This window comes from Barbus barbus (assembly GCF_936440315.1).
Source record: "Barbus barbus genome assembly, chromosome: 16".
NCBI lineage: Eukaryota > Metazoa > Chordata > Actinopteri > Cypriniformes > Cyprinidae > Barbus > Barbus barbus.
The window spans coordinates 19,236,557-19,260,761 of record NC_136744.1 but is presented as its reverse complement, the minus strand read 5'-3'; the positions used below and the strand labels follow the sequence as shown (position 1 = coordinate 19,260,761).

The 24,205-nt window shown below is 39.7% G+C and overlaps 1 protein-coding gene across 1 annotated transcript in view; it reads right to left on the bottom strand.

Annotated features, from left to right (window-relative positions):
• Positions 1-24,205, bottom strand: part of LOC306882786 (zinc finger MIZ domain-containing protein 1-like) — a 134,277-nt gene that overhangs the window by 4,569 nt on the left and 105,503 nt on the right. The window contains exons 6-22 of the mRNA XM_079437672.1: positions 24,013-24,118; positions 6,785-6,920; positions 6,085-6,199; positions 5,784-6,001; positions 5,256-5,451; positions 4,872-5,162; positions 4,597-4,779; positions 4,322-4,390; positions 4,027-4,195; positions 3,543-3,684; positions 2,829-3,039; positions 2,458-2,563; positions 2,191-2,351; positions 1,341-1,408; positions 1,172-1,240; positions 795-1,039; positions 370-536 (exon numbers count right to left, since the gene is read on the bottom strand). Of these exons, the coding sequence (XP_079293798.1) occupies positions 370-536; positions 795-1,039; positions 1,172-1,240; positions 1,341-1,408; positions 2,191-2,351; positions 2,458-2,563; positions 2,829-3,039; positions 3,543-3,684; positions 4,027-4,195; positions 4,322-4,390; positions 4,597-4,779; positions 4,872-5,162; positions 5,256-5,451; positions 5,784-6,001; positions 6,085-6,199; positions 6,785-6,920; positions 24,013-24,118 (2,652 nt within the window). The remainder of the gene's footprint in view (positions 1-369; positions 537-794; positions 1,040-1,171; positions 1,241-1,340; positions 1,409-2,190; positions 2,352-2,457; positions 2,564-2,828; positions 3,040-3,542; positions 3,685-4,026; positions 4,196-4,321; positions 4,391-4,596; positions 4,780-4,871; positions 5,163-5,255; positions 5,452-5,783; positions 6,002-6,084; positions 6,200-6,784; positions 6,921-24,012; positions 24,119-24,205) is intronic.

Below are 24,205 nucleotides of genomic sequence, written 5' to 3'. Positions count from 1 at the left end.
CAATGATCAACATACATACATAATGCACATTAGATTTGATAAACAGGGAAGCCCAAACGTGCATGTGATGCTCAAGAACCAATGAGATTTGTACTAATGCATGTATGCGTGTCGATTTAATTTAAAAAATTGAGTAAATGATGACACTTATGATAACAATGAACTAACACTAAGGCATTAGCCACGTCCTTTTTTAATGCATCATTTTACACTAGTATCATTGGACCTTTAACTAATATCAAACTTTTAAAGAGATTGTGAGGGGGTCTCTATCTTGGAGTAATTTGTTCCTAGTTTTAATACAAAAAATAAAATGTCTCAAACATCAGCTCTTGTTGTTTGGAAACCTAAGGGTATGAAGTGATTTACCGAGTCGGGCATGCCGTGGGTGAGAGGCTTGTCAGGGGCCATGAGGCTGTTGGGCACGTCTGGTGGATGTGAGAGCTGGGGTCCGTGCATGAAGTCATTCATGGGAGCTCCGCCACCAGAGTTACTGTGGGAGAAGTCAAAGTTTCCATGGCCCTGGTAACTATTGCCTGATGCACAAAACAGAGAAACAGCAATGAGGAGCGATGACCTCAGAATCGCAGAGACAAAGAGCTAGAGAGATTTAGACAGCTTGGATGGCAAACCAGCCTGTTAAGAGCTCACAGGCGTAAGTTCTTCTGACTGTTACGATTGAAGGGAAAAAATTAAGCATACCTAAACAATGAAGATTGTAAAACGCAAAGGATTGTTTTATGAGACAGACAGAAAGGAAAGAACAGAGAGACCGATCAGGTGCTGACCTCTACCTTGGCCCCCATATTCGCCATTGTTTCCTCCGTGCTGAGGGGGGAGGGGGGTGTAGGGTGAAGGGCCGGGACCCAGCTGGGCGATCATATCCATCACATTAGGCAAGATCATTTGACTGGGACTCATGGTTTTAAAACGCTTGGCCAGAGGGCCATCTGGGTCCTCCTTTATATGAATGTCTGACTTTATGGGCACCGGCCTCCAACTACACGTAGGGTCGATGGTGACCTCTTCAAACTCCGAACTGCAAGAATGAAACAACATACATGACTGTGAATAATGGGATGTTTATAATTTAACAATCATATCTCAGGTGCATGTTTACAGGGCTCATACTGAACTACTGTGTGATCCAATGTTTGAGTGATAAACATACTTTTGAATCGCATTGAGAATTCCCCACATGTACTGATCCACCTCCAGCCCTTCCAATAATGCTGTTTTACTAGGGACAGACAGAAACGTATAAAACACAGAGCCAAGAGGAACATCGTATCACATTTATTTGGCTGCCCAAAACAATTCTTTTGTGGTTTGCCACGTACTTGCATACAGGACATCTCCACGTTCCTCTCTCACAGTTCAGCTGCAGATAGGACTCTAAGTCAAAGCACTGCAACAGAAAATCAAATGTAAATTCAATCTATATATCTATATCTATATATATATATATATATATATAGAAACAAAATAAATTGTGATTCACACATTTGCCACAAGTATTGCATTGATTATGTGGGAGATCCCCAAACACAGTTATTTACATAACGCAAATGCGTGAGAATCTATAATATCATTGTCATAATCAGTAGTAATATGTTTAAACATCCCCAAAATGAGGAAAATGTACTCAAGAAGAAAAAAAACAAGATAATATATATTTTTCCTAATAAATTTTCCTAGTTTTTCCTAAAAGGTTTTTTATACATTTGTCATATAAGTTTTACTTGTTACAATCATAAACCTCAACATTTAATTCAATGTCTCTGATAAGGAATTATTATCTTAAATCAGGGTTTCCCAAATTGTTTATGAGGGAACTGCAAGGTTTGTGAGTTGATAATTAATTCAATCATTAAAGAGAGAGAGAGAGAGAGAGAGAGAGAGAGAGAGAGAGACACACACACACACACTATTTGAGATATATCTCAAACAGTTCACTTGCATGACATGTGACCATTAATCAACAGAGGACCGTGAATGTGAAAATGTGGTTAAATTATTGAAATATTAACTTAAATCTCAGGGGGTTATTCAAGTAAACATTTTAGGTCAAAGGGGATTGGCTGACAAAAAAAAAAAAAAACATATCTTAATTCTGGAAATGTATATTTAGATTTCTAGATTTTCTTGGGAAAACAAGAACATGATCAAGAACACTTAAACGATGCTTACCTGCACGTGTTTGCAGTCATGTCCCCTAGCAGGGAGCTGGATCCGTCGGAATGTGATTGGACACTTGAGGGACACTTTGATGGCTGTCTGCTCTACTCCATCCTCTCCATTTAGTGTGGCATTCCCAGAGGACGCTGCTACGCTACTGAAGTTTCTTTTAACTGCAGGAAAACAGACAAGAGACATTGCAAAGATTAGGGGTTGATGAAGAAGATAATACAGAGTGACAGAAATTCACAGATTCCAAAGAATGCAGCATCTACTAACTTTTGGTAATGCAGTGTTCGGCAGGAAGGAGCCTCTTCTTCAGGAGCCCTTGCAGGACTGATCGCACCGACGGCCTATGGACCAGCTGCAGCACGAACAAGTGCGACTGCAACGAGACCAAACATGTAACAACCCGCTAACAAGCATCTTCACATCAGAATATCCTTTGCATGATACAGTATCTGTAGTGTTCAGCTTTCAGACAGGGAAGCATAAAACTGATACCAGCAAATGTAGTGGGAAGGCAGAGAACAGAAGCTGCTTCAAATCATTGTTATCTGATTTTGTATCACATGCTGTATAACAGCTCCCCGACACGGCCACTAAATGACAGACTATACATTACTGAAAGGCAGTGGAAGAATACTCACACAACAGCAGGCTGTGACCGTAATCTGGATTGTGTTTCTCCCTGGCTGACACACATGCTTTAGGTGCAGGGGTTTGTGGGATGTTTTATTGTCACCCCTCTCAATAGTGAGGGGGGTGGCGTTGACACTGACTTGGACGGATGCGGGCCAATTGGTGTTCATTTGTCGGTCCTCATGATGATAGCACTTAAACTGCAGCTCCAGATCAGATCTGTTGGACATGAGGAGAAGGTTCTAGTGTTAATGGAATAGTCCTCATAATGTTCCAACTCATACTGTAAATAAGATGCTTTGCAGAATGTTCACACTGCTATATTACATTTCATGAAAGTGAATGGTGACTTTTCATTAAAAAAGATCTTACCGACCTCAAACTTTTGTTCTGAGTTCATTCAATAGCTTTGTGTAAGTAAAAGTCCAAAATTCTTTGTAGCTTCAAAAGACTTGTGACAGACATTCGTGCTTTTGTGGCACTTTTATGGCAGTCTTTTGTCATTTTTGGAGACTGATAGCCCTTAAATCACCATTCACTTTTATTCTATCAAAACGAGAAGCATGAACGATATGCTAAACTTCTCCTTTTGTGTTCTACGGTAGAGAGAAAATCATACAGGTTTAGAAAAACAGGAAAGTGTGTAAATAACAGAAATATCATTAAATATTAAGGATGTCATTGTCGAGAGCATGTACAGTTTATAGCAGTAACATGCACACCTCCACATGAGCGTCTGGTGGACGGAGGGGCGCAGATGGAAGACGTGGTTACTGACGGCCAGGTTGTGCTCTAATCTGAAAGGCTCCAGCACCACTCCATCTCTCACTGGGAACGTCAATCGAAGCTCCTCGTTGGGGTTGGCTACGGGAACAAATATTGAGATTAGATGGATTCATAGTCTTCCCATGTAGACCATAGTATCAACCTATAAGATGCTTTCAAGTTTGGCTTTCACCTCACCTAGGTTCACCCTTTCTCAACGAAGCACATATATTATGAATGAGCTCTGAGTGGATGTGAAAAATGCATGAATCTCAGATAAATGTGCAATGGGAATTTTTTTCCCACTCAGCTGCTGCAGGTGGCGGATCAAAGGGTTCTCAGGGGTTTATTCTGATAGACTGTGACCGAGTTTGTAATACGGACAGAGCGGAGATCAATGCAATGAAACGGTCGTGTGTGGGGTTTCTTTGCGCGACTCACTTGGAGGTGGAGGCAGAGACGTCATGTTTGGCTTCATGTCTGGAGGAAACGGGGGCTTGACATCCTGATTGGGCGACAGGTACGGAGGAATACTGCTTCCTGGGGTCATGGGTGGCGTGGGGTTACCAGGAACCGGCGAGTGTGGGTAGTTCACCACCTGCCGAGCAGGCTTTAGCCGAAGAGACACATGATTACTGAATGCAGTCACTAAATATACAGCAAATCTGTACACGAGTACAAATGAAAGATTACACATAATTGTGAAAGAAAATAAAACAATAGTTTCACCACCTACCCCATTTCCTTGATTATACCCATAACCACCTCCAGAGAAATTGTTGTTCTGACCATTAAATGGCTCTTGCTGAAATAGGAAAGAGCATACAGAGTGTAAAGCAAGAAAGCAAGATAGCTCCTATTAATATTTTATTTATTTTCTTTTACCTACCAAAAGTAAACTTGCGAGTTTAAACTGAATGTGGCATTTTCCAAAGTGTGAGCCAAATTACACAATTTCCTCAAGACAATTGTGTCTACTAACATTGCAAAGACCAAGCAATATAAATTTACCTTATAGTATTGGCCCATGGCTACCCCAGTAGGGGGGTACTGGCCAGAGCCCTGTTGTCCCGGCATCCTTTGCCCAGGGTAATTGGGTGAAGGAAGAGCTCTAGAAGCATTTGGGTTAGGGTACTGCCCTTGCTGGTTGGGAAACTGGCCATTGGGTCCAAACTGCTGGCCTCCATAATTAGGCTGTGAAAAAAAACAAAAAACAGTTGGTTCACCAACACAAATAGCCAATACAAAATATCTGCTGAAAGTCTATGAGCCATTGGTGGTCTTACCTCTCCTGGATAGGGCCTCTTGGTGCCCTGCATGGGCATGGACTGAGGTCTGGGTCCAGGGTAACCCTGTTGAGGCATCCTTTGGCCGTGGCCACCGAAGGGCCCCATTCCTGGGCCTCTGGGCTGGTTCATACCTATCGGCGGGCCACTCATGTTGGAGCTATTCATGCCACCACCCATACCAGCTGGGTTCATGCCTCCAGCCATGGACGGGGGCCCACGGGGCCCTGGCTGGTTCATGAACTGGTTATTGTAACCTTGCGTAGGCCCCATCTGGAAAGAGGAGCAGACCTGTAGAGAAGGCCAACAGCAGTTCAGATGAATAAGAGGACTCGTTTGGAAACCCAGGGTAGGGTAAGAAGCCAAAACTAGTAAGGGACCAACCTGGTTGTACTGGTTCATGTCTTTATTGGTCTCTTGCAGGGCTGCCACGGTTGCTGTGGCAGTAGCTGTTGCGGTGGCAGCAGCAGCAGCGACGGCGGCTGCGGCGGCGGCAGCAGCAGGCTGGGTGAAATCAGAGGGCGGTCGTGTATGAGGGGGCATGCCTATGCCACCTGGAGCACTCGGCCCGCCTGGATAACTGAGCAGAAGCAATACACAACACATAACACATCTACATTACAACTTGCAGAGTCAGAAAGGTCTATTTATTGGAATAAAACTTGTTGGAATGCCACATAAATCCTTCCTGGATTTGCACTTGGCACAGCAAGAAGGTGATATCATCCCTTTCAAGAAAAACATCCTTCAACTGAGTATTTATTGGCTGGGCTTTAAAACCATGTGTCAAGTATCACTAATGGGAGACTCTTCTATAGTTTATTGAATCTCCCAAAGTGATACAAAGCAACTTTGTCAAACAACTTCCCATCATCCTGTCTGGAACGGCATCTCTAATGCTTGAAACATTACCTTCCACCAAAGCCTCCTCCTCCCGGGTGCCCTGGACGCCCATACATGCTTTGCTGCATGTACGCCTGGTTGGATCCCCCTTTGGATGAAAACTGTTGTTGTTGGCCAGGGAACTGAGGTGAGTTGATCCCTGGGTTGTTGCCTGCCATACCTGACCCTAGTGCATTGCCTCCAGGGTTCATGGGATTGTTGGTATTGGCCATGGGGTTACCCAAGACCTAGATCAAAAGCAATGTCGGTTATAAGATCAATGTTATCACTGTTACTGTTTTCATACAGTGACACTATACGTGTGACTCACCTGACTTTGTGATGTATTGGTAACTCCCCACACCGTCGTAACCACCGACAGCGAGCCCGGGGCCTGATTAGCGTTTTGTTGCCAGGGAACGCTGTCATATGGAAAGGACCCATCACTACAAAACAGTGTTCAAACAGTAATGTGAGATCAGGGGCATCAAACATGTGTTGAGAAAGAGTAAAGTTGACTCCAACACAGCCCGATAAAGAAAAGCTCCCTCTTGACTACAGAACATTAGTTTTTCCATGAAAATTAAGCTGTAATGTTTGCGAAAGTGGCCAATCACCAGCCCTGGAGCACAAAATGTTCTGTAAAACATCACTAAGCTAGTGAACTTCCTCAGCTTTTTCCTCTGGCAATCTATCAATCTCTATTAACTTCTAGTTGACGTACCTAAATGGTAATGTTACGATATCATGTTTTTATCTGCTGTTGTTTGGAACATTGTGAGAATGAATTTCATCTGCACAGCCTTCAGTGATGTCATGTTTACAGGGCTGTTAATGAAAGCTTGGTCAATGGCTTCTTGGAAAAGCCTCATCTTCTAGATCACATGCCACATAAAAACAAACAATTCTGTGCTGGATGAGAGCACTAGGACGAAATTCTGAGAAAGGGGCGAGACTACAGTAAGTTTAACATTGCTTGGAACGGCTCCAGCAAGTGTCGGGTTAGAGCAGAGTTTTGTCTGTGTACTGACCCATGTGAGAGCGAGGGCTTCATGGAGTTCATGGGTGGCTGCAAGGGTACTTTGCCCTGTGGATCGCTCTGACGATTCTTCTGATGCCGCAACAAGAGCAGCCGTCCCAGCTCCTCACACCAGGACGACAGGAGAGCTGGAGAGAAAGAGACAAACAAAGAGAAAAAGAATCAGGAAGGATCTTTGGCACAAAGACAAATCTCCTGTTGGCTAAACAGCAATCTTGCTTATTTTATCTTCAGACTGCTATTTAGCAGGAGCAAAACTCACTGCCAAGTATTAGCACATCTTTCCTTAACACGTTGACAATTTCAGGTGTCGTTTATATTTGAATGTCAGTATTTTTTTACAGTTCAAATCTAAACTTCATTGTAAGCAGTGGTGATAGTGATGTCAAAAGTGTTGTAAAATCTTAATCAGTTCATGTCTTTACCACTAGAGGTCACTACAATAACAGCAGCGGCACAAGCATGCTTGGGATCCTCTATAATAGCTTGTCAGTATGCTTCTCATAGGATCATATGCTTTTCATCTGCAGTGCACTTTAAGCAGTGAAGTGATACTACTACAAAAGACCCGTCTTCCCCTCTCGTGAAGGGAGGATGACGGAGGACTGGGAAAGAAAGAGCAAGAAATGGGAGATGAGAATCAGTGCTGAGGACAGTGAATCATGCCGGTGATGTGTCCTGGCAGCACTTTACTCCTGAGAGGGGTGACAAAACGAGCCTCTCGCCATGGTGATGGAGTCGGTTTGGGATGGCAGCAGCTGGCAAGTGGCCAGATCCTGGTCTAATCGATTCTACACGCTGCACACGGCTGAAATGCGAGCACTGCATTTAAATGCTCTTCATACAAACGGTCCTTATACTTTCCAAGTGACACTATTTAGATAAATACTCACTACTAGCTGAGTCATTCTATGACAAGAGTACCATTTGTGTCCACAACATCTGATAAAGTCCACTAAACACAAACAACTGCTATGGAGTGTTTTAACTTAAACATATATTTGTTTTTAAATTAAGTTTTTCAAATTTGCAGCACTGATATATATATATATATATATATATATATATATATATATATATATATATATATATATATATATATAAATATAAATCCAGGCTATTTAACTAATTACACTACTTATTTACTTTAAAATAATCATCATAATCGAATAATCATTCTAAAGTTAGTTCTACTCATAATTTCCAGAATGAATCTTTTTACATGCTAATCATATAAAACAGAAAAAAACAAATTCTGAGAATGATAACACTTTTTTTTTTTTTTATGTTCCATCTCATCACATTTCCAATGACACATGTTTGGAACCCCACAAAATAATAATTTAACTTGAGGTGGCACAATGCAATTTATTATCACTTTAAGACATTCTTTGTCTGGCAGAATATTTAAAGTCATGCAATGTACTTTAAAAATCACTTTTCCAACATAAAGAAGGTGCCTGTGTCATAGAATGACTCACACACAGAGAACAAGGAAGAAAAAATATTCTCCAAAAAACTATCACACGCCGACAGAACGAGAACAAAAGCCAGGAACTGTTTCAGTAGTGCTGCACCTCTAGTCTTCCTTTGCCATCAAACCGATTCTGCAAGGGACCTTATAAAATATTCTCTTTCCCCTAAGACGAGTTCATACATGGAACAATACCCCTCTTTCTTCTCTAAATCTACTTCACGGACAGTAAAAAAAAACCTGCTATGGCTACTTGAACAGAGAAGGTGGTGTCAAGAGTCCAGAATGTCTCTCTCTCTCTGAGTCTGGTGCAGAGAGACAGACGTCTGTCTTGGCTCTTTCCTCTCTAAATCGATCAGCCAGTAATGACTATGAAGACTGCTCAGCTGTCTCCAGCACCTTTATTGCTGGGGGAATGTAAACCAGCACACAGGCTCCTGAAAAACACACACCTCAGTCTTATTTACCACAGTCTGCACTTTAGGGATAGTTCACACAAAAATCATTTACTCACCCTCATGTCATTCCAAACTTTCATATATTGAAAATGCACAAATGAGATTGGAGATTTTTCCTCACACAAAGTTGTTGTATGGAACAGTTTTTGATACTTTATTGTGATTTTTGTCATTTTTTGAGTTGGACAGACCCTGGTTGGCATTTTTGTTTGGAAAAGGGCTGACGTAATATAATTTTTTGTGGTCTAAGAAGGTCAGAAGGTCAAAGTGGTTTGGAACCACAGGAGGATTGAAGTAATGGAGCGAAGTTTTCATTCATATTTGTGCGACATTAGTCATTTAATGTCTGTATTAATAACCATTTTAGAATCAAATTCAAGGACCCTTAATGCATTGCAGAATCGGAACTGGAGTTCTTCCAAGAAACAGCTTTAAGTTATTCAATATCCCAGCGGCACCTGACGCACTTTCCCTTCCAAGTTCAAACACACAATTACAGTGAGAAAATCACGTTTGTGTAAATATATCAAAGGGGTCTGTTTCAAAGAGAACGCTTCTCACCTCTTTGCGACAGGCGTGAAAGCCGTCCCAGCAGGATTGGAGCGGGAGGCTGGAATCACCCACCTACTTCAGTGAGAATTATTCTACCCTGCCATTACAGAGAGCTTATCGGCCAGCTAAATCACTACCTCTGCATGCTGGCAACTGCTATTTTCTCACAAAAGACCAACTTAGAGCTCATATGACAGGTTACAGCCAGACACCGCCTGCCAATTTTCAACTGTTGTTCCCCGCCTAGCATGCCTCCCACACGTAACAAAGACTAGAGCTCTCCTGCCTGCATTTCAACCAGTAAACTCAGAAAAACAACCTAATCAACACGGCACCTTCCGGCAGCGTACAATATCCCTCTCACCTAGCTGAATACAGCTACACCATTTCTCCCACAAACATCATCACCTCCACCGCTACCCACGGGGCCATGTTGTCATATTAATGCGTAACATTTACTGTAACACGATCTCTTTCATCAGTAGGGATGCACTGATTTTTGGTCCATTATTAAGCTCATTTACTCTTAAAATGCTCCAGTAAGTGAAAAGATATCATTGAGCGTACATACAATATATTTTGCATAAAACCCTGCCACACAAAGAAGCAACGGCAGCAGAACAAAATGTCTCAAGATTGGTAGGAATTTCAAGACAAATGACATCTAATTCATTTTCAGTAGTCACGCCTGCCTAGAGCTCCTGTTGTGCAAGTAGACAACTGCGCAAGTGCAGAGGAACAGAGGAGCTTAAAGCAGTCATAATCGTGCATGTCTTTTTTTTTTTTTTTGTAAAGCAATGTATATTTAATACGTTTTTTTTTTTTTGTCAGTCATGCTGTCCTTACATCCCACTGTATTTTACAGTATTACCAAATAGCAGCAGAGAGGACCAAAAGGAAAGTTTCTCTAACAAATGATATCATGAATCCTTACTCACCAGTAAATCGGCATTAATCACATTTCTCTTTCATTCCCTGTATTAAAACGCCTCTCTCAGTCTCCGTTTTCCTTTCATCTGCCTCCCTTCCCTCATTTAGTTCTGCTCGCATTGCCAGACACCTGCTCCAGAAAGGGTTGTGTTGAGTGTTAAGTTGGCAGTAGGCTACTGTAGCTCTGTGGCAATGGGTATTTCGGTGGCATGGCTGTGTGTTAGGTCTATGTCAGCGGGCATTATGGTGGCAGGGCTGGCTCACAGCGGTGTGCACCAGGCAGTGATCCCAGCAGGAAGAGACGAGTACCAACAGAGCATAGCTCTCATAAAGCCATGCCAGACGATAAAACTGAGGTTTGCTTACACCAGCCAGACTCTAATACAGTCTGAGACTTAGCATACTCAGTGTGCCATTTATCACAACACAGCAGCTTCAAAAACGGTTGTTAAACACAGTGTAAGAAATCATTTCAGGGTGAGAACAAAGACATTAACAGTGTTTACAAATCAGCGTACAGTGTCATATTGTGTCATCATAAAACACTTAAAATATTAATATAAATACATACTTTTTTGAAGAAAAGGTGGGCGGTGCTTCCAGTGTTACTGTTAACAAAAACTAAAAATTAGTCAAACATTTTTGTTAATGTTGTTAATAAAAACACAACCTGGAAAAACTGACTGCAAAACTAACTAAACAAAACACAAACGATCACAAATGTTTTTAATGTATGGTATATTCTAAAACACCCACTTTTAAAATTCAATAACGTTAAACATTTTTAGATGATATCAGTAACTTTGGAACTAAAATACTAAAACTAAAATAATTAAATTAAAGAGTAAAAATAAAACCAACAATGATAAAATAAAAGCTAAATAACTAAAAAATAAAGCCAAATTAAAAATAAAATATTACATTAAAAACTCAAAACTACAATAAAACACAACCCTCTTCAAAATCCCTACATCCTGATCAATAATAATTTTAAGAAATTTTGTCACTCTTTTAAAAAGACAGCAGACAGCAACATTTGCTAACACTGTAAGATCCATGCAATCCATACAAGCTCTGTGACTCATATTAGCCATGTTCTGCCGTTTCTAAAGGTGCCAGACTGAAGTAGAAACCATCTTAATGAGGGGGCAACAGCCTGTGGCTCTACAGACTTCTGGCAAAACAGAGCAGAGAGACAGACACTACACAAACCAACCCCCCTCCCTGTCTGCTCTTTGTCTAGAGAAGAGGCTCTCCAAGCAGGTTTAGTGGGCTTTGAATAACTGACCAGGGTAAATCCCCAAATGATCCAGTACGTAGGGAACCCAGGTCACCCTCGGTTACCCAAATCGCTTCTGAAACAGCCCCAATAATGTTTGCCTGTCGCTCCTTCTCAGGTTGGCCGCTTCGTATCTGCCAGCACCCGTTCTCAGCCAAACTCTCGGTTTTACTGGCTTCAACGCCTCATTATGAGCTTTTTGATTATGACATTGCTAATAAAAGGAAGATGCCAGTAAAAGGCGGTTTGGACAAGGGAGTTGAGCCAAAATCAAGTAGAAACCACTGTTAACTCAAAGGCTTTGTTCCAGAAATCTTTTGAGCAGCCATGCTGTCCTACTACCTACACAGGCAGCCTCCTAAATGAAACGGAACCTCATAAGTGACTGATTTAAGAAATCTATATAGACAACACACCTATATAAATAGCACTCTGCTAGTTGATTTCAAATGAGGTTAATGTTAGCATGTTGCTAAGCTAAAACACCAATATTTCATCTACCGTCTTAGATTTTTTATTTTTTACTGAGCTTGTCACAATGCATTTAAGTATTACTTTCTTGGTAAAGGATGTATGTTTGGCTCAAATTTGGCAAACAATAGATATCTTAGAAGACAATACATGCTTTAAATGATGCTTTAAACCCACAATGCTTCAAAATGCTAGTTAGGCAGTTCACTAGGCTTTTGAAAAATGCTAATTCTTAAAGTTAAATATTTGATTTTCTGCCAAAGGCCAAATCTCACTAAAAGAATTACACAATCTATGTTGTGTCCACTAAAGTGGAATTTTGACTAGTGCAGCTTTGGAAAGTGGAAAGATTTCAAACCTCATGTGGATGTCTAGAACATAAAATGTGGCTGGAATTCATAACAAAAGCCATATTTTCAAATGTCCTCCGAGACCTTTTCTCTCACCCTCACTCTCAATCTGTGAGTCCGTGAGAGTCTCAGACCGATGCCACAGTGAATTGGCAGACATGTCGACTGACCTTCCTGGATCACTTAGTGAAAATACGCAACCCTGCTTGTCCACATGGCCATACTGTGTCTGCCCTTCATTCGCACCTCACTAAGATCATCACAGAACCTTACCTGACCTATAAAAACCAACCAAAGAGAAATCCAACAGCAGATGCTGGCCATGGGCAATAGAGACCACTGTTGAAACTGCTAAAAGCTATTTTAATTAAACTATAAAATGATAAACTAGCATTTATGCAAAGCTTTCAAGTAATTAATGAAATAAAAAAAAAACAGAAAATGATAATGAATTTAGTTCAAGTCATAGATAATCTGTTTATTTGAAAATAATGCTTTCCTCAGCCTAATTTTTACAAATTCCTCATCAAATTTATCCATCCTAAATACTTCAATCTGTTAATGCAGGTCTTTTCCAGTGAGTGTAAGCAGCTTAAAGGAGAACTTCCCAACAGCCTTCATAGAGATTTATGTAATACCGCCACACACACGCCAGAAAAATGCAGGTTTGTGAAGGGAATACAAGAAAAGACTAGAAAAACACAAGCTAATAACGGTGTATACAAGGAAACAGCATGCCAGAGCCAAGATTCTCACAGCTAAAACATATTTTAGATCGTTTAATTACTGTGTTAGTAATATCCATATTTAACTGACTACTAGGCATGTGTTCTTTTTGCAAAAAAGAACAACCATCGTTCACAAAGTTCAATAAATTCCAATTAAATGTTCGTTTATTAAATATTTTGGCTAATTTGCTTATGCTTCCTGCTATCTGTAAGAACATCGTATTTTCAGCACAGCTGAAAACATTTTACCATAGCTGTAAAAAAGTTACATTTAAAAAAAGTTAAATTTGTGATTTTCAGCCAAAGGCCAAGTTCACTAAATGAAAATTACACAATCTATGTCCTGTCCACTTCTTATTCACAGAATACGTTGGAATTTTGACTAGTGCAGCTTTTTTAATTACTATGTTAGTAATATACATATTTAACTGACATGGCATGTGTAGTTTGATTTAGCAGATACTATTTAAACTAAACTGATCTAGACAATGACATCTATGAACTCAATAATGAAATACCTTAACTGAAAATTGAGTGTTTAATCTTATTTTTATACATTACTGACACTCTATCCTCCAATTTGATACTGTTAAGTGCTTTGACAATCTGTATTGTTAAAAGCGCTATATAAATAAAGGTGACTTGACTTGACTAGTGTTTTGCAAAAAAGAACAACCGTCGTTCACAAAGGAAAGAAAAAGAAAAAAAGGGAAAAACAGCAGCAGATTCTGTCTGGGCTCGATAATAGGGATGCTCTAACTGCAAAAAAGCACTGTGGCACCGTGAAGTCTATGGAAACAGTCTTCCCTCCGTTTTCAGTGACCGGCAATACGGCAGGCATGTGCTCAAGCAGCACACTACTATTAACTAATGACACAGGGCAGGTCCTCATGTACGAGAGGCTCACATATTAATTAAGGCCAGCGCTGAACCTGAGTGCAGACTACACACTCGCACACAAGTCAGAGTTATTAACCCCTAACTGAGGCTAACAGGCCACAAAGTGACCTCCGCTCACACCGGGTGACGTAACCACTCAGGACACTCTCTGGCACAACACAAATACACACACAGTCAGATTAAAACGCTTCACACAGGTTTCCACAAACACAACCACAGAGTAGCTGCTTGAACAGATGAAACTGATATTTCTCATTTGAATGCATAAATAAACGATCACGTCGTTGTCGGTTTCTGTCAGTGACAGATGTAATGCGCCTCCTACAGCACAGTAACATCCGCACAATGTGCGCTCGCTGACTTTCTGCTCTGTTTGAGAGAATCTAAACAGCTTGATGCTCTTATGAATTGGACAGGTATTTGAAGCACACGGCACAGTGCATTGTCGCTACAGATTGGGCTAAAATGGGAATGAATGACTGCAATGAAATGGAGAAGAGCTGACAGAAAGACTGGCACGTAATACAGGGCAGCCCTAGAAGTGAGTGACACACGGATGAAGGCTTTTTTTTTTTTTTTTTATATAAAATACCACAAAATGGGACGTCATTCTTGTTCAATGAGCTATACAGTCCGGAAAAAAGATGAAAACCTGGGCCGTAAACCTATAGAGTGCCTTCGCAAAAGATGATGGGAGAAAATCTCGGGATAATCTGAGATGACAGTGCAGCCCATGCGTCTGTGAAACAGGTATGGATGCTCAGTCAGAAGCCAATGACCCCCCGCATACAAACAAAGGAAGCACATCAAAAGCGTCTGCGTCATCGTGATTCATCTCCTGTGACTGTGTACGAATGAATAAAAAAAAAAAAAAACAGAATGAATGCCCAGGGTGACGATGAAGAGAGAGGAGGAGAGAGAGCTCTCCACTAGATGTGTTTCACAAGCCAAACAATGCTAGAACACAGAAGAGTACCTGTGTCACTCTGACATCTCCTGCAGGTGGTGGTTTCTGTAGGGTTCAAATTCAACATTTTACTCAAGGGGGCAAAGAAATATTAAGACAAGATAGTATCAGTAAGCAGAGTTGACGTCATCAATGGGTGAACTGATGTCCTGGTTGAATTGATGGGACTTAACGAGGTTCTTAACCCTGGTTCTGCTCCGGCCTGCAGTGCGAAACACTGACTTCTCATCTCAGAGGAAGAAGTGATCTAAATTTCAATGCATTGGCTGAAATATTCCAGGTGCTTGCACATTTGTCAGAAATTTCAAGCTAAGCAACTCAAATGCAATCTAGAATTATGCTCTAACAAAATAGTAGTAATATTTAAAAAAATAATAATAAATTTTAAAAGCCTTAGAGTATTCGATTCTTTTGAATTTAATTCTAAAATCCTAACATGACATTCTAAAATCTACAAATCTAAATATGTCCAAAAATACACCACAGAATCGCTCATGATTACATTACAGTTGGATGAACGCGCATAAATCTTGATGACGCTTCATATGATTAACACATTTGCCACTGTATGAGGAAACATCTAAATATCAAATTAGTCATATTAACAAGCATATCGCTACACAACGTCAACATTTTTTCCTACAGGATATGACTACCCTATATTACTAATGGAAATTCTCTATTGGACTTCATAACAGGTCCTTATGACAAGACAATTCAGGCACAGATGGTTAAAACTGTGATTGTAAAGATTTAGAGGATGACTTTGATACACTGCACATGTGCATCAAACTTAGCTGTTCATTCAGATCCTTATTTACATCATTGATTGGTTGTGTATTTCTACAGTAAACGTAATAATATAACTATTTAAAATAACTGTTTTCTATTTTAATATATTTTAAAATGCAATTGATTCCAGTGATGGCAAAGCTGAATTTTTTGCATCATTACCCAGTTTTCAGTGTCACATGATCCTTCAGAAATCATTGTAAAATAATAATTTGGTGCTCAAGAAATCTTTTCTATTTCTATCACTGTTGAAAATTGCTTATTATCACAGTCTGCTTAATATTCTGTTACTTTTTTCAGGATTCTTTGAATAGAAAGTTCAAAAGATTATTTGAAATAGAAATCTTTTAAACGTCTTTACTATCAAGTATGCAATGCATCCCTGCTGATCATTTCTTGCTTTCAAAAAATTAAGAATATTATTAATAATTGATAATTTAAATAATTGATAACTGCCAACTAACACTGTTTACTAGACTGATGTCTATATTACTTTCTTTGAACACCTCTCTTCCAGAATTTAAAATCCAAACTATCCTATCAAAGACTTCAACAGTAATCTGACAGTTTATGGTTTGTTTCATTTGTTAACACAGCCTACTTCTTTAGATGTTTACCTTGCATCCACGTTGTAACTAAGGGCAATGGTAAATGTTTGCACTGGGGCAATGGCACTTTATCAGTGTCTGTGGAAAATTCATGAAATGCATTTGCTAGTCTGCTTTTTGCACTCAGTTGAACAACAGCTAGAGCTGTAAAATATAACCTGTAATGTATGTTATTTCTGTGATTTCTCTTTTGTAACCTAAGCCGCTTACTGTAAATGCAGCAATACACGACACATTTAAGTCTATTTTACTTTGATAAATTGAGTAATTATTAATTTTATACATTAGATAAATCAACACCCATAAATCATTCTACTTTCCAAATACAACCTTTAATAAAATACACTGAGAAAATACACATAGAGATGTCTTACTGTCTTAACCTCAAGAGAAACTTGCGTAGTTTTAGACAGCTAAGGACAATTTAACTAGCGTAAAACATCAGTACACCAATACGTTAGCATAACATTTGCATGTTTATTTAAAGTAAATCCAGCAAACACAAACGAAACACGACAAAGAGCACCGAGCTATTAAAAACCACTGAGGAGGAAGTCTCACACATGAACAGCAGGATCCTCATTACAGCAAACTGCTGTTTATTTCCCCATCAGCATGTACTCTGAGGCCGAGAGCTTTAACAAAACTTCACAAGAACCTGTAGACTTTTCTCAAGCAGTATATTATCCTTACGACGCTTTAACTGCCGCCCTGTAGCAGTTACAAGAAACAACTACTTACTATAAATATCTAGGGATCGTGCCTAGACTCAGACAGTGCTGTAGAAACACAAGAGATGAAGCCGGCTTTCTAAATATACAAACAGCAGGGGCACAGCCATCATACCCCCCCCCCAGAAATTCCCACGTTCATTCCCTCACAAATCGGCCCGTCGAACACAACCTCGAATGCACTGCAAAAAAACCCTCCCCCGTCCAATGATTTATAACGCCGTAAAGAACGAACACACACTCCCAGTAGCCGGCATAGAGGAAGAGACTCTCCATGTAACCGGCTGGAGCCACGCTGTCGCCAGGCTCACATCAACCCGCTAAAGGACTGACAAAAACACTGTGCCCCAAGTAGGTCAGCTCTCCTCCTGGAGATAATCAAGCCCACTCTGACCCTCTATGTGTGAGCGTTTGTGTGGGAGAGAGGGAACTAGGTCAAACGCAGTCAGTTGTTACGACTCGATCATGTGCTGTACTTGCACATACACCTGCCTGCAACCCACCCGCATGCACTCTGACAGTCACGTGACTTACCAACGCTTGAGATCTGGCTCTCATCGCAGTCTTCTCATTGCACAGAGAAAATGGGATTTTACCAGAAGGCAAAGACGAACCCGTGAGAAATCTACGAGCTTTTCTGTCTAGCTCGGTCTGATTGTCTGGAGCTCTCTCTCTCTCTGTTTTCCCTCTCTTCGCCTGTCCAGCGACTGCACAATGCACATCAATTATTCAGCGGCGGTCTCTGGGTTTCCAGTGCAAAGCCAATCACAGATGGAGTTCTGTGCTAATGGGCTCCTGCTATACCTGGCTCCTCTGCCCCAAGACGTAGCCCACAGGGAATCAGGTTAAGCTCTTCGAAAACTTCAGACACACACACATACAGAATGACAAGCCTGTAAAGTGTCTACAGTGCAAAACCACAAAATGAACAGGAAGCACCGTTGTGTTTCAAAAGGGTTAAAAAAAAGAAGCAAGAGAAAGAGAAACACAGGGACGTGGGGGCAGGGAAAGAGAAGAGAGACAGAGGAAGAAAAAGCAGCAAATATCCTCTCACCTCAGATGTATGGTGTCCTAAGTGACGTCCACATGCCTAAAACCCTCATTCATTCATACAAACACACACACGCACGCATGCGCATACTCACACACACACACACATCCATGCAATGCGACGGCCACTTTGCCAGAGGGCGGAAGGGGGGGGGTATGGGCGGCTCACATTTCATACTTGCAAAGAGGGGGCGGGGCCTATTGTGGCAGACGGGCTGTATCTTGGCCCTCAACCAAATCAACCTGAGAAAGACTGAGAACAAACAACACACTTGGATCAATTCGGTTAAAGCTGCGTTCACAGCTCTGCGATTACTGCTATCAAAGCGGGTGAATCCCATTCATTGGTGAGCTAATCACATGACACTGATGTATAAATCCATCAGACCGCACACGCTAATTAAGCCCGGGGCTGGTGGGCGGCCCTCCTGAGTGTCGCACGAGGGTGAAATTAATGGAAACTGTGTTAGCTTTTAACGCTAAGTGCCTAACTTGACATTTGCTAACACTGTTAATTACACACATCTAAAAGTGTTGAATATCAGAAAGGGATCCAGCACTTTCCCAGGCTGTCAATAGCATGCGTCCATTAATGAATTAATACATATCTGTTCTTCAGTCCTTGAATTAGCGTCGCCTAATTTGCTAATAAAAACGCTGTATCAACAGCAGGATTTTTCTTGACACTGCACAAAAAAAGCACTGTAATAATTTCAAGTGACATCAAATTAGCAATGATTCATTGAAAGCCCCAACGTACTGTAGCCACAAAGACTTACTATGTAGCACGAAGCATCAAGACCTCAGTGTGCGTGCGTCTCCCTGGCCGGCATTGAAGTGCTGCGTGTGACAGATACCTTTAATATCAAGCAACGAGGGGATGAAATAACTCAGAGAAAATGAGAGATGTTAAGGCTACGGGCTACACAAAAAAGGAGGTGAAGAGCCAAAGCTGGCTCAAACAGGAACTTGAGCTTCCTTTAACTTTTACTGCAAAGCAGTGAGTCATAAGCCTCCACCAACACAAACACATCACTCCAGTCAGTCTCTGCAGCTCTCAACTTCAGTACTTTGCAAATGAGCAATCTTATAAATAACCTGATGTTTTTTATGTAAAAATCTATCATAATACAGCATAATTGTTTCAGATTGCACGCTAAATAATCAGCTTGTTTCTGTAAGAACAAAAAGTCTAGCAGATCTGGAACATCTAAAAGTAGCTGAACTGTTGCTAAATGATTACATCAGACGAAAAGAGCCGAATCTTGAAACTGATTTAAGTCCAAAATTAACTTTATGTCTCACCTGACAATGGTGGATTTCTCTTTTCATAAATATTTCTGAATTGCAATATTCTATACATCATTTAAATATTTCTTAACTAAAAAAATCAAAAATGTATATATCTGAATTTTATATTTTAATGTTTTTTCTACAGTTTTAGTACAATATTTGGAGTTAGTTAAAATTAATGTTATCATCCAACTAACAAATAACTAGCTAATCAACAATACTCAATATTCATTCACATTTGTTGAATTGGCATTGAAATTGTTGAATTGCTTGGTAATTGTTCATTCTGGCAATTGATGATTGTGACCCACTAACGATCTTTACTTTGACGTTGCAGACGCAAAGCCACAGTGAACGTCTGAAGTGAATGTATGAAGTGAGAACTGTATGCAGATAGACGTAGGCATGGTTTGCGGTATATCAAACCAACGGGGAGGTCCCCGGGCTTGAGTTTCTTGTGTATTTGCACTCGTGTCTTCTCTGTATCTTCTCTGTGTGCACATGACATGTGAATTACGGCTGGGTGCTGGAAAGCGATCCGTCACCCTCGACATGGCGGATTGGTTGCTCTCCTGACGTGCCTTCCAGCTGGGCTGATTTACAAGCTGCTGACAGACTTCCTATATAGAGCAGGAACATTCCTCACCATTGCGTTGAGAGATCCATTTCACCCCACAGTGTGGCCATTGGCCAATTTCATACTTTAGCCAATCCGCTGCTCAGAGAACAGCCATGTGTCAACTTTACTTTGAAGTGCAATTGCGTCAAACAACTGTTTCTCTACATTTAAAAAACAAAAATACAACAACAATCAGGGCCAAAAACTTGAATATGGTGAAAGACCTCTCACTAAAATGCAATTAAATGTGGGCACCATCACTCAGTAAGGGTTGTTGAGTGCATAGACTTGTTTTAGACTAATAAAACTGTACAAATAACTGTTATATGACTGAATCAAAATGAATCAATCATATACAATTATTATAGAAAGTGAACTAAACTATTTGCTAGTGTCAAAAATTATGCAACCTATGGAATTCTTATAAACACTGGTTAAAGATTTTAGAGGGAAAAACAAAGCATTGTTCAAATTCCTGTACTTAATGTCTTCTGCGCTTCATGCCAAATCTGCTCAATAACAGACTTGAATTGAGACACACCTATACTTATCTTGTCGCAACATCTCACTCTGAGTCTGAACAATGGCACACTATCTCTGCTCCTGTCTGCAGGCACAAATGTGATTTTGAAAGTTGACTTTTTTTCAGGAAAATGTTTAAATAATATCAGGCTTTCTGAATGGGGCCACGCGAATGAGAAACATGTCCTAATAGACAAACACGTTAGCTGTCAATCTCTCAACTAGCCTGCTCTCGATTAAATATCAGCATGACATACAGAGGGAAGAACTCGATTTTGATCTAAGTGAGAAGACTGTTGTGACTGACAGGATATTGTTGTAAAAAAGCAATTGCGATGCTGTGTATAATTAACATATGCTCAATAAAAGCATCTCAGACAAGATATTTAGCATTTCTTGGTACAGACACAACTGTGAGCTCTAAAGAGGGAGATTTTAGACTAAATAATTATCCTATTGCACTGGCTGTGGGGTGCCAAACAAAGCCTGGTTAAAAAGTCTGTCAGTAGCATGTAAGTAGAGAAGATCAGACTCAATAAGAGCACTCACACATACACACAAACAGATGCAAACACACCGTGGACAGATAATTCCCATAATCACAGATTAATACTGACAGATAATCCCGCTGACAGAGGTCAGCACTCACAAACCAGCACGCAGACAGACTAGACTTCATCTACACACATACACCACATTATAACATTCCTGAAGATCAGCTGGTGACAATGCACAACGCGCTTCCATCAGTTTGCACTGATTATATATTTCTTTTGTCAATGCACTTTTCCAATCAGTATGTTCAAATTATTTTCCAATATAAACACCTTTAAAAAAATTATAAATAATTTAAATAAAAATTAATAAGCTATTTTTCTATAATAATAATAATAATCACAAGTAAATAAAATATATAATAGTATATAATAATAATAATAATAATAATAATAATAATTATTATTATTATTACCTATGGAATTATTAATGTTTTTCACATTAAATTTTATACATTATAAATTAATGTATTATATAAATTTTAAATCTAATTATAAATGTAATATTTAATTATTATTCACAGCATTAATAATAATAAATATTCTTATATATGACATTTTCAAAAAAAAATCCCATTTTGTGTTTATATGTAAATTGAGATAATATGAAAAAAAATTATATTGAGATAATGTAAATTAATGTTATATATTAATTTAACATATACATATATATATATATATATATATATATATATATATATATATATATATATATATATATATATATATATATATATATATATATATATATATATGCATGTTATTTACAACATTAATATTATTACTTAAAACAATTAACAATTTTGCAAATTAATCTTGTTTTATGGATATTCAGAATTTAAAAAAATATATGAAAAACAAGACAAATATATTGATTAAGTGTTTTGCAGTGATGATAAATGTGTGCTCATCAAATTTGTCATTGAAAAATACATGCTTCAAGCAAATGTGTTAGATTTGCCTACATCGATGTTGAAAGAAAAAAAAAAAAAGGAATCCAATTGACCATTTTATAGCACTGTAACTGTTGAAATGTAACATTAACAAGAGCTCAAAGCATAAATATCTGAATTACTTTACTATATCTTACAAGACATCTGGCGTTTATCCATTACAGGTACTTATTCTTTTACAAGACGCAAATATAAGTGTAATTCTAAGTGCAAGTGGATGACTTTTGGCCATCCTCACAGCCAAGTGTCAGCTGCATTGTATATCACAGAGACAGCAAAACATGACGGATTCATCCTGCAGCCGGTGGCTGGCTCTCCGCGGCCGCCTGATTGTGCATTGATCGTGTAATGTGGGAGTGTGTCGCTTCTCTCAGGCTCTGAGCGCGCCAGACACACTGAACTCCGCTGTGTGGTGTCGGGTGGCCGCCCCTCTGTCGCCATCCTGCCTGTCACTGGGTTTTCGCTGGGGCTGCACTTTCTCGACAAATCTCTGACCTGACGTGCATATATCTCTTCTCTCTCTTTTTTCCTTTCGCTCTTTCTGTGTGTGTTTGCGTGATGGATGTAGACAGATAAAGAGAGAAAGAGTGTGTGGCATCAAGGAGGACAGAAAACGAGAGGGACGGAAGATGGGTTTATGAGACTGAGCCCTGCCACTGTCGTCTGTGTGTCTGGGGTGGCAGACGCCCTTATGATAGAGGTAAGATGGATGCCCCCATGATGCACTGAGAAAGAGGAAGTCTGAGTCATATCTGCTTCCAGCCATTTCTTTATCAACCGCTGCTCTGAATGCAACTACTGGTCTAGACTCTGCTTGATTTGAAATATTGGAGATATCACTGAAACGGATAAATATTTCAGCTATCAAACAAGCCACGTGAGTGTTACAAACAGCATACTGCCACTATCTCAGCTGTTTACTGCAAAAATACATTTAATCATCAGTATTTTTGTCTTGTTTGAGTAAACATTTCTGAACATCCTTAAAGCAAGTTTAATTACTGTGAATAAGTCAATTAAAAATTAAAAAAAATTATATAAATATTATTGTTAATTATTAATAATTGTTTTGTTAACTAAAATAAAATAAACTGTTAATAATAAAATAAAATAAACATTGAATAAAAAAATATTTTTGTCTTTGTGACTAACTGAAAAAAGCTGTATATCAGTTCAAGTACTAAAATGACTAAAATTTAAATGGAAATAATAAATAAATTAGAAATAAACCCAAAAACTAATAAAAGAGACAATAAGAACAGACACATAACACATTTCAATTAATACTGTAACAGTATATAAATACTGCTAAAATAACACTACTTTCCAGTATAAAGACAAAAATATTAATTAAGCAAATAATTTTTGCAGTGGTCTAAAAAGAGAAATATGAACAAAAAATGTTTCTGGAAGGCCCAAGGTGTCCCACAGTAACCATGGTTCAAATGGACAGTTTATCTCCATTCTCAACAGCGAGCCATGTCAGGCCTTTCTCAAATGAAGTACACTCACACACCTCAACCCCAGCATTTGCAGGCCATCTATCTCTGTTTGGCTGATGCCCGTCCGCAATTCACTTTGACAAATGTACAAGAACAGGACACTCAGCTTTGGCTGAGAAGGTCAGGATTTCAAACAGAGCTGATTACAAAGCGATGCTGCTCTGCTGATGGATGATTGTTGGAAAGTGAACTCTGGCGGCTTATCAATGAATTATTCGGGGGTGTTTCTGGCATGCCGAGAGCTCCACGTGTAAAATCGGGCAGGAAAAGACAACCTCGGGAAGTTAAATCATTTTAAGGAGATGAGTGTCAGACAAAAGAATGTGAAAGGATGCTAATGCATGGCCGTGCGCTGTGATTGCATAATGCCACAATTAAAAGATTTCCTGTCACACTGCTAAATGTGAAATGTGGATTCATTACAGGCAGAGTGTCTGTAGCAATGATGAGTGAGAAGAAACATCGCAATAAGAGAAGCGGTTCTCACCTGCCGACTTAGGGGTGAACTTGTCACGGTTTGCCGCGCATACGGCCAGGAGCCGATAGCCGAGGTCCAAGTCGAAACCCTGCTGCGCTGCCACACGACTTACAACCTGCGGAAAGAGACCATATGAGCGTTAAAATGGTTCTTTGTGTACTCAAACGCTTCATCTGCATGTGTGTGTCCATTATTTGCATTC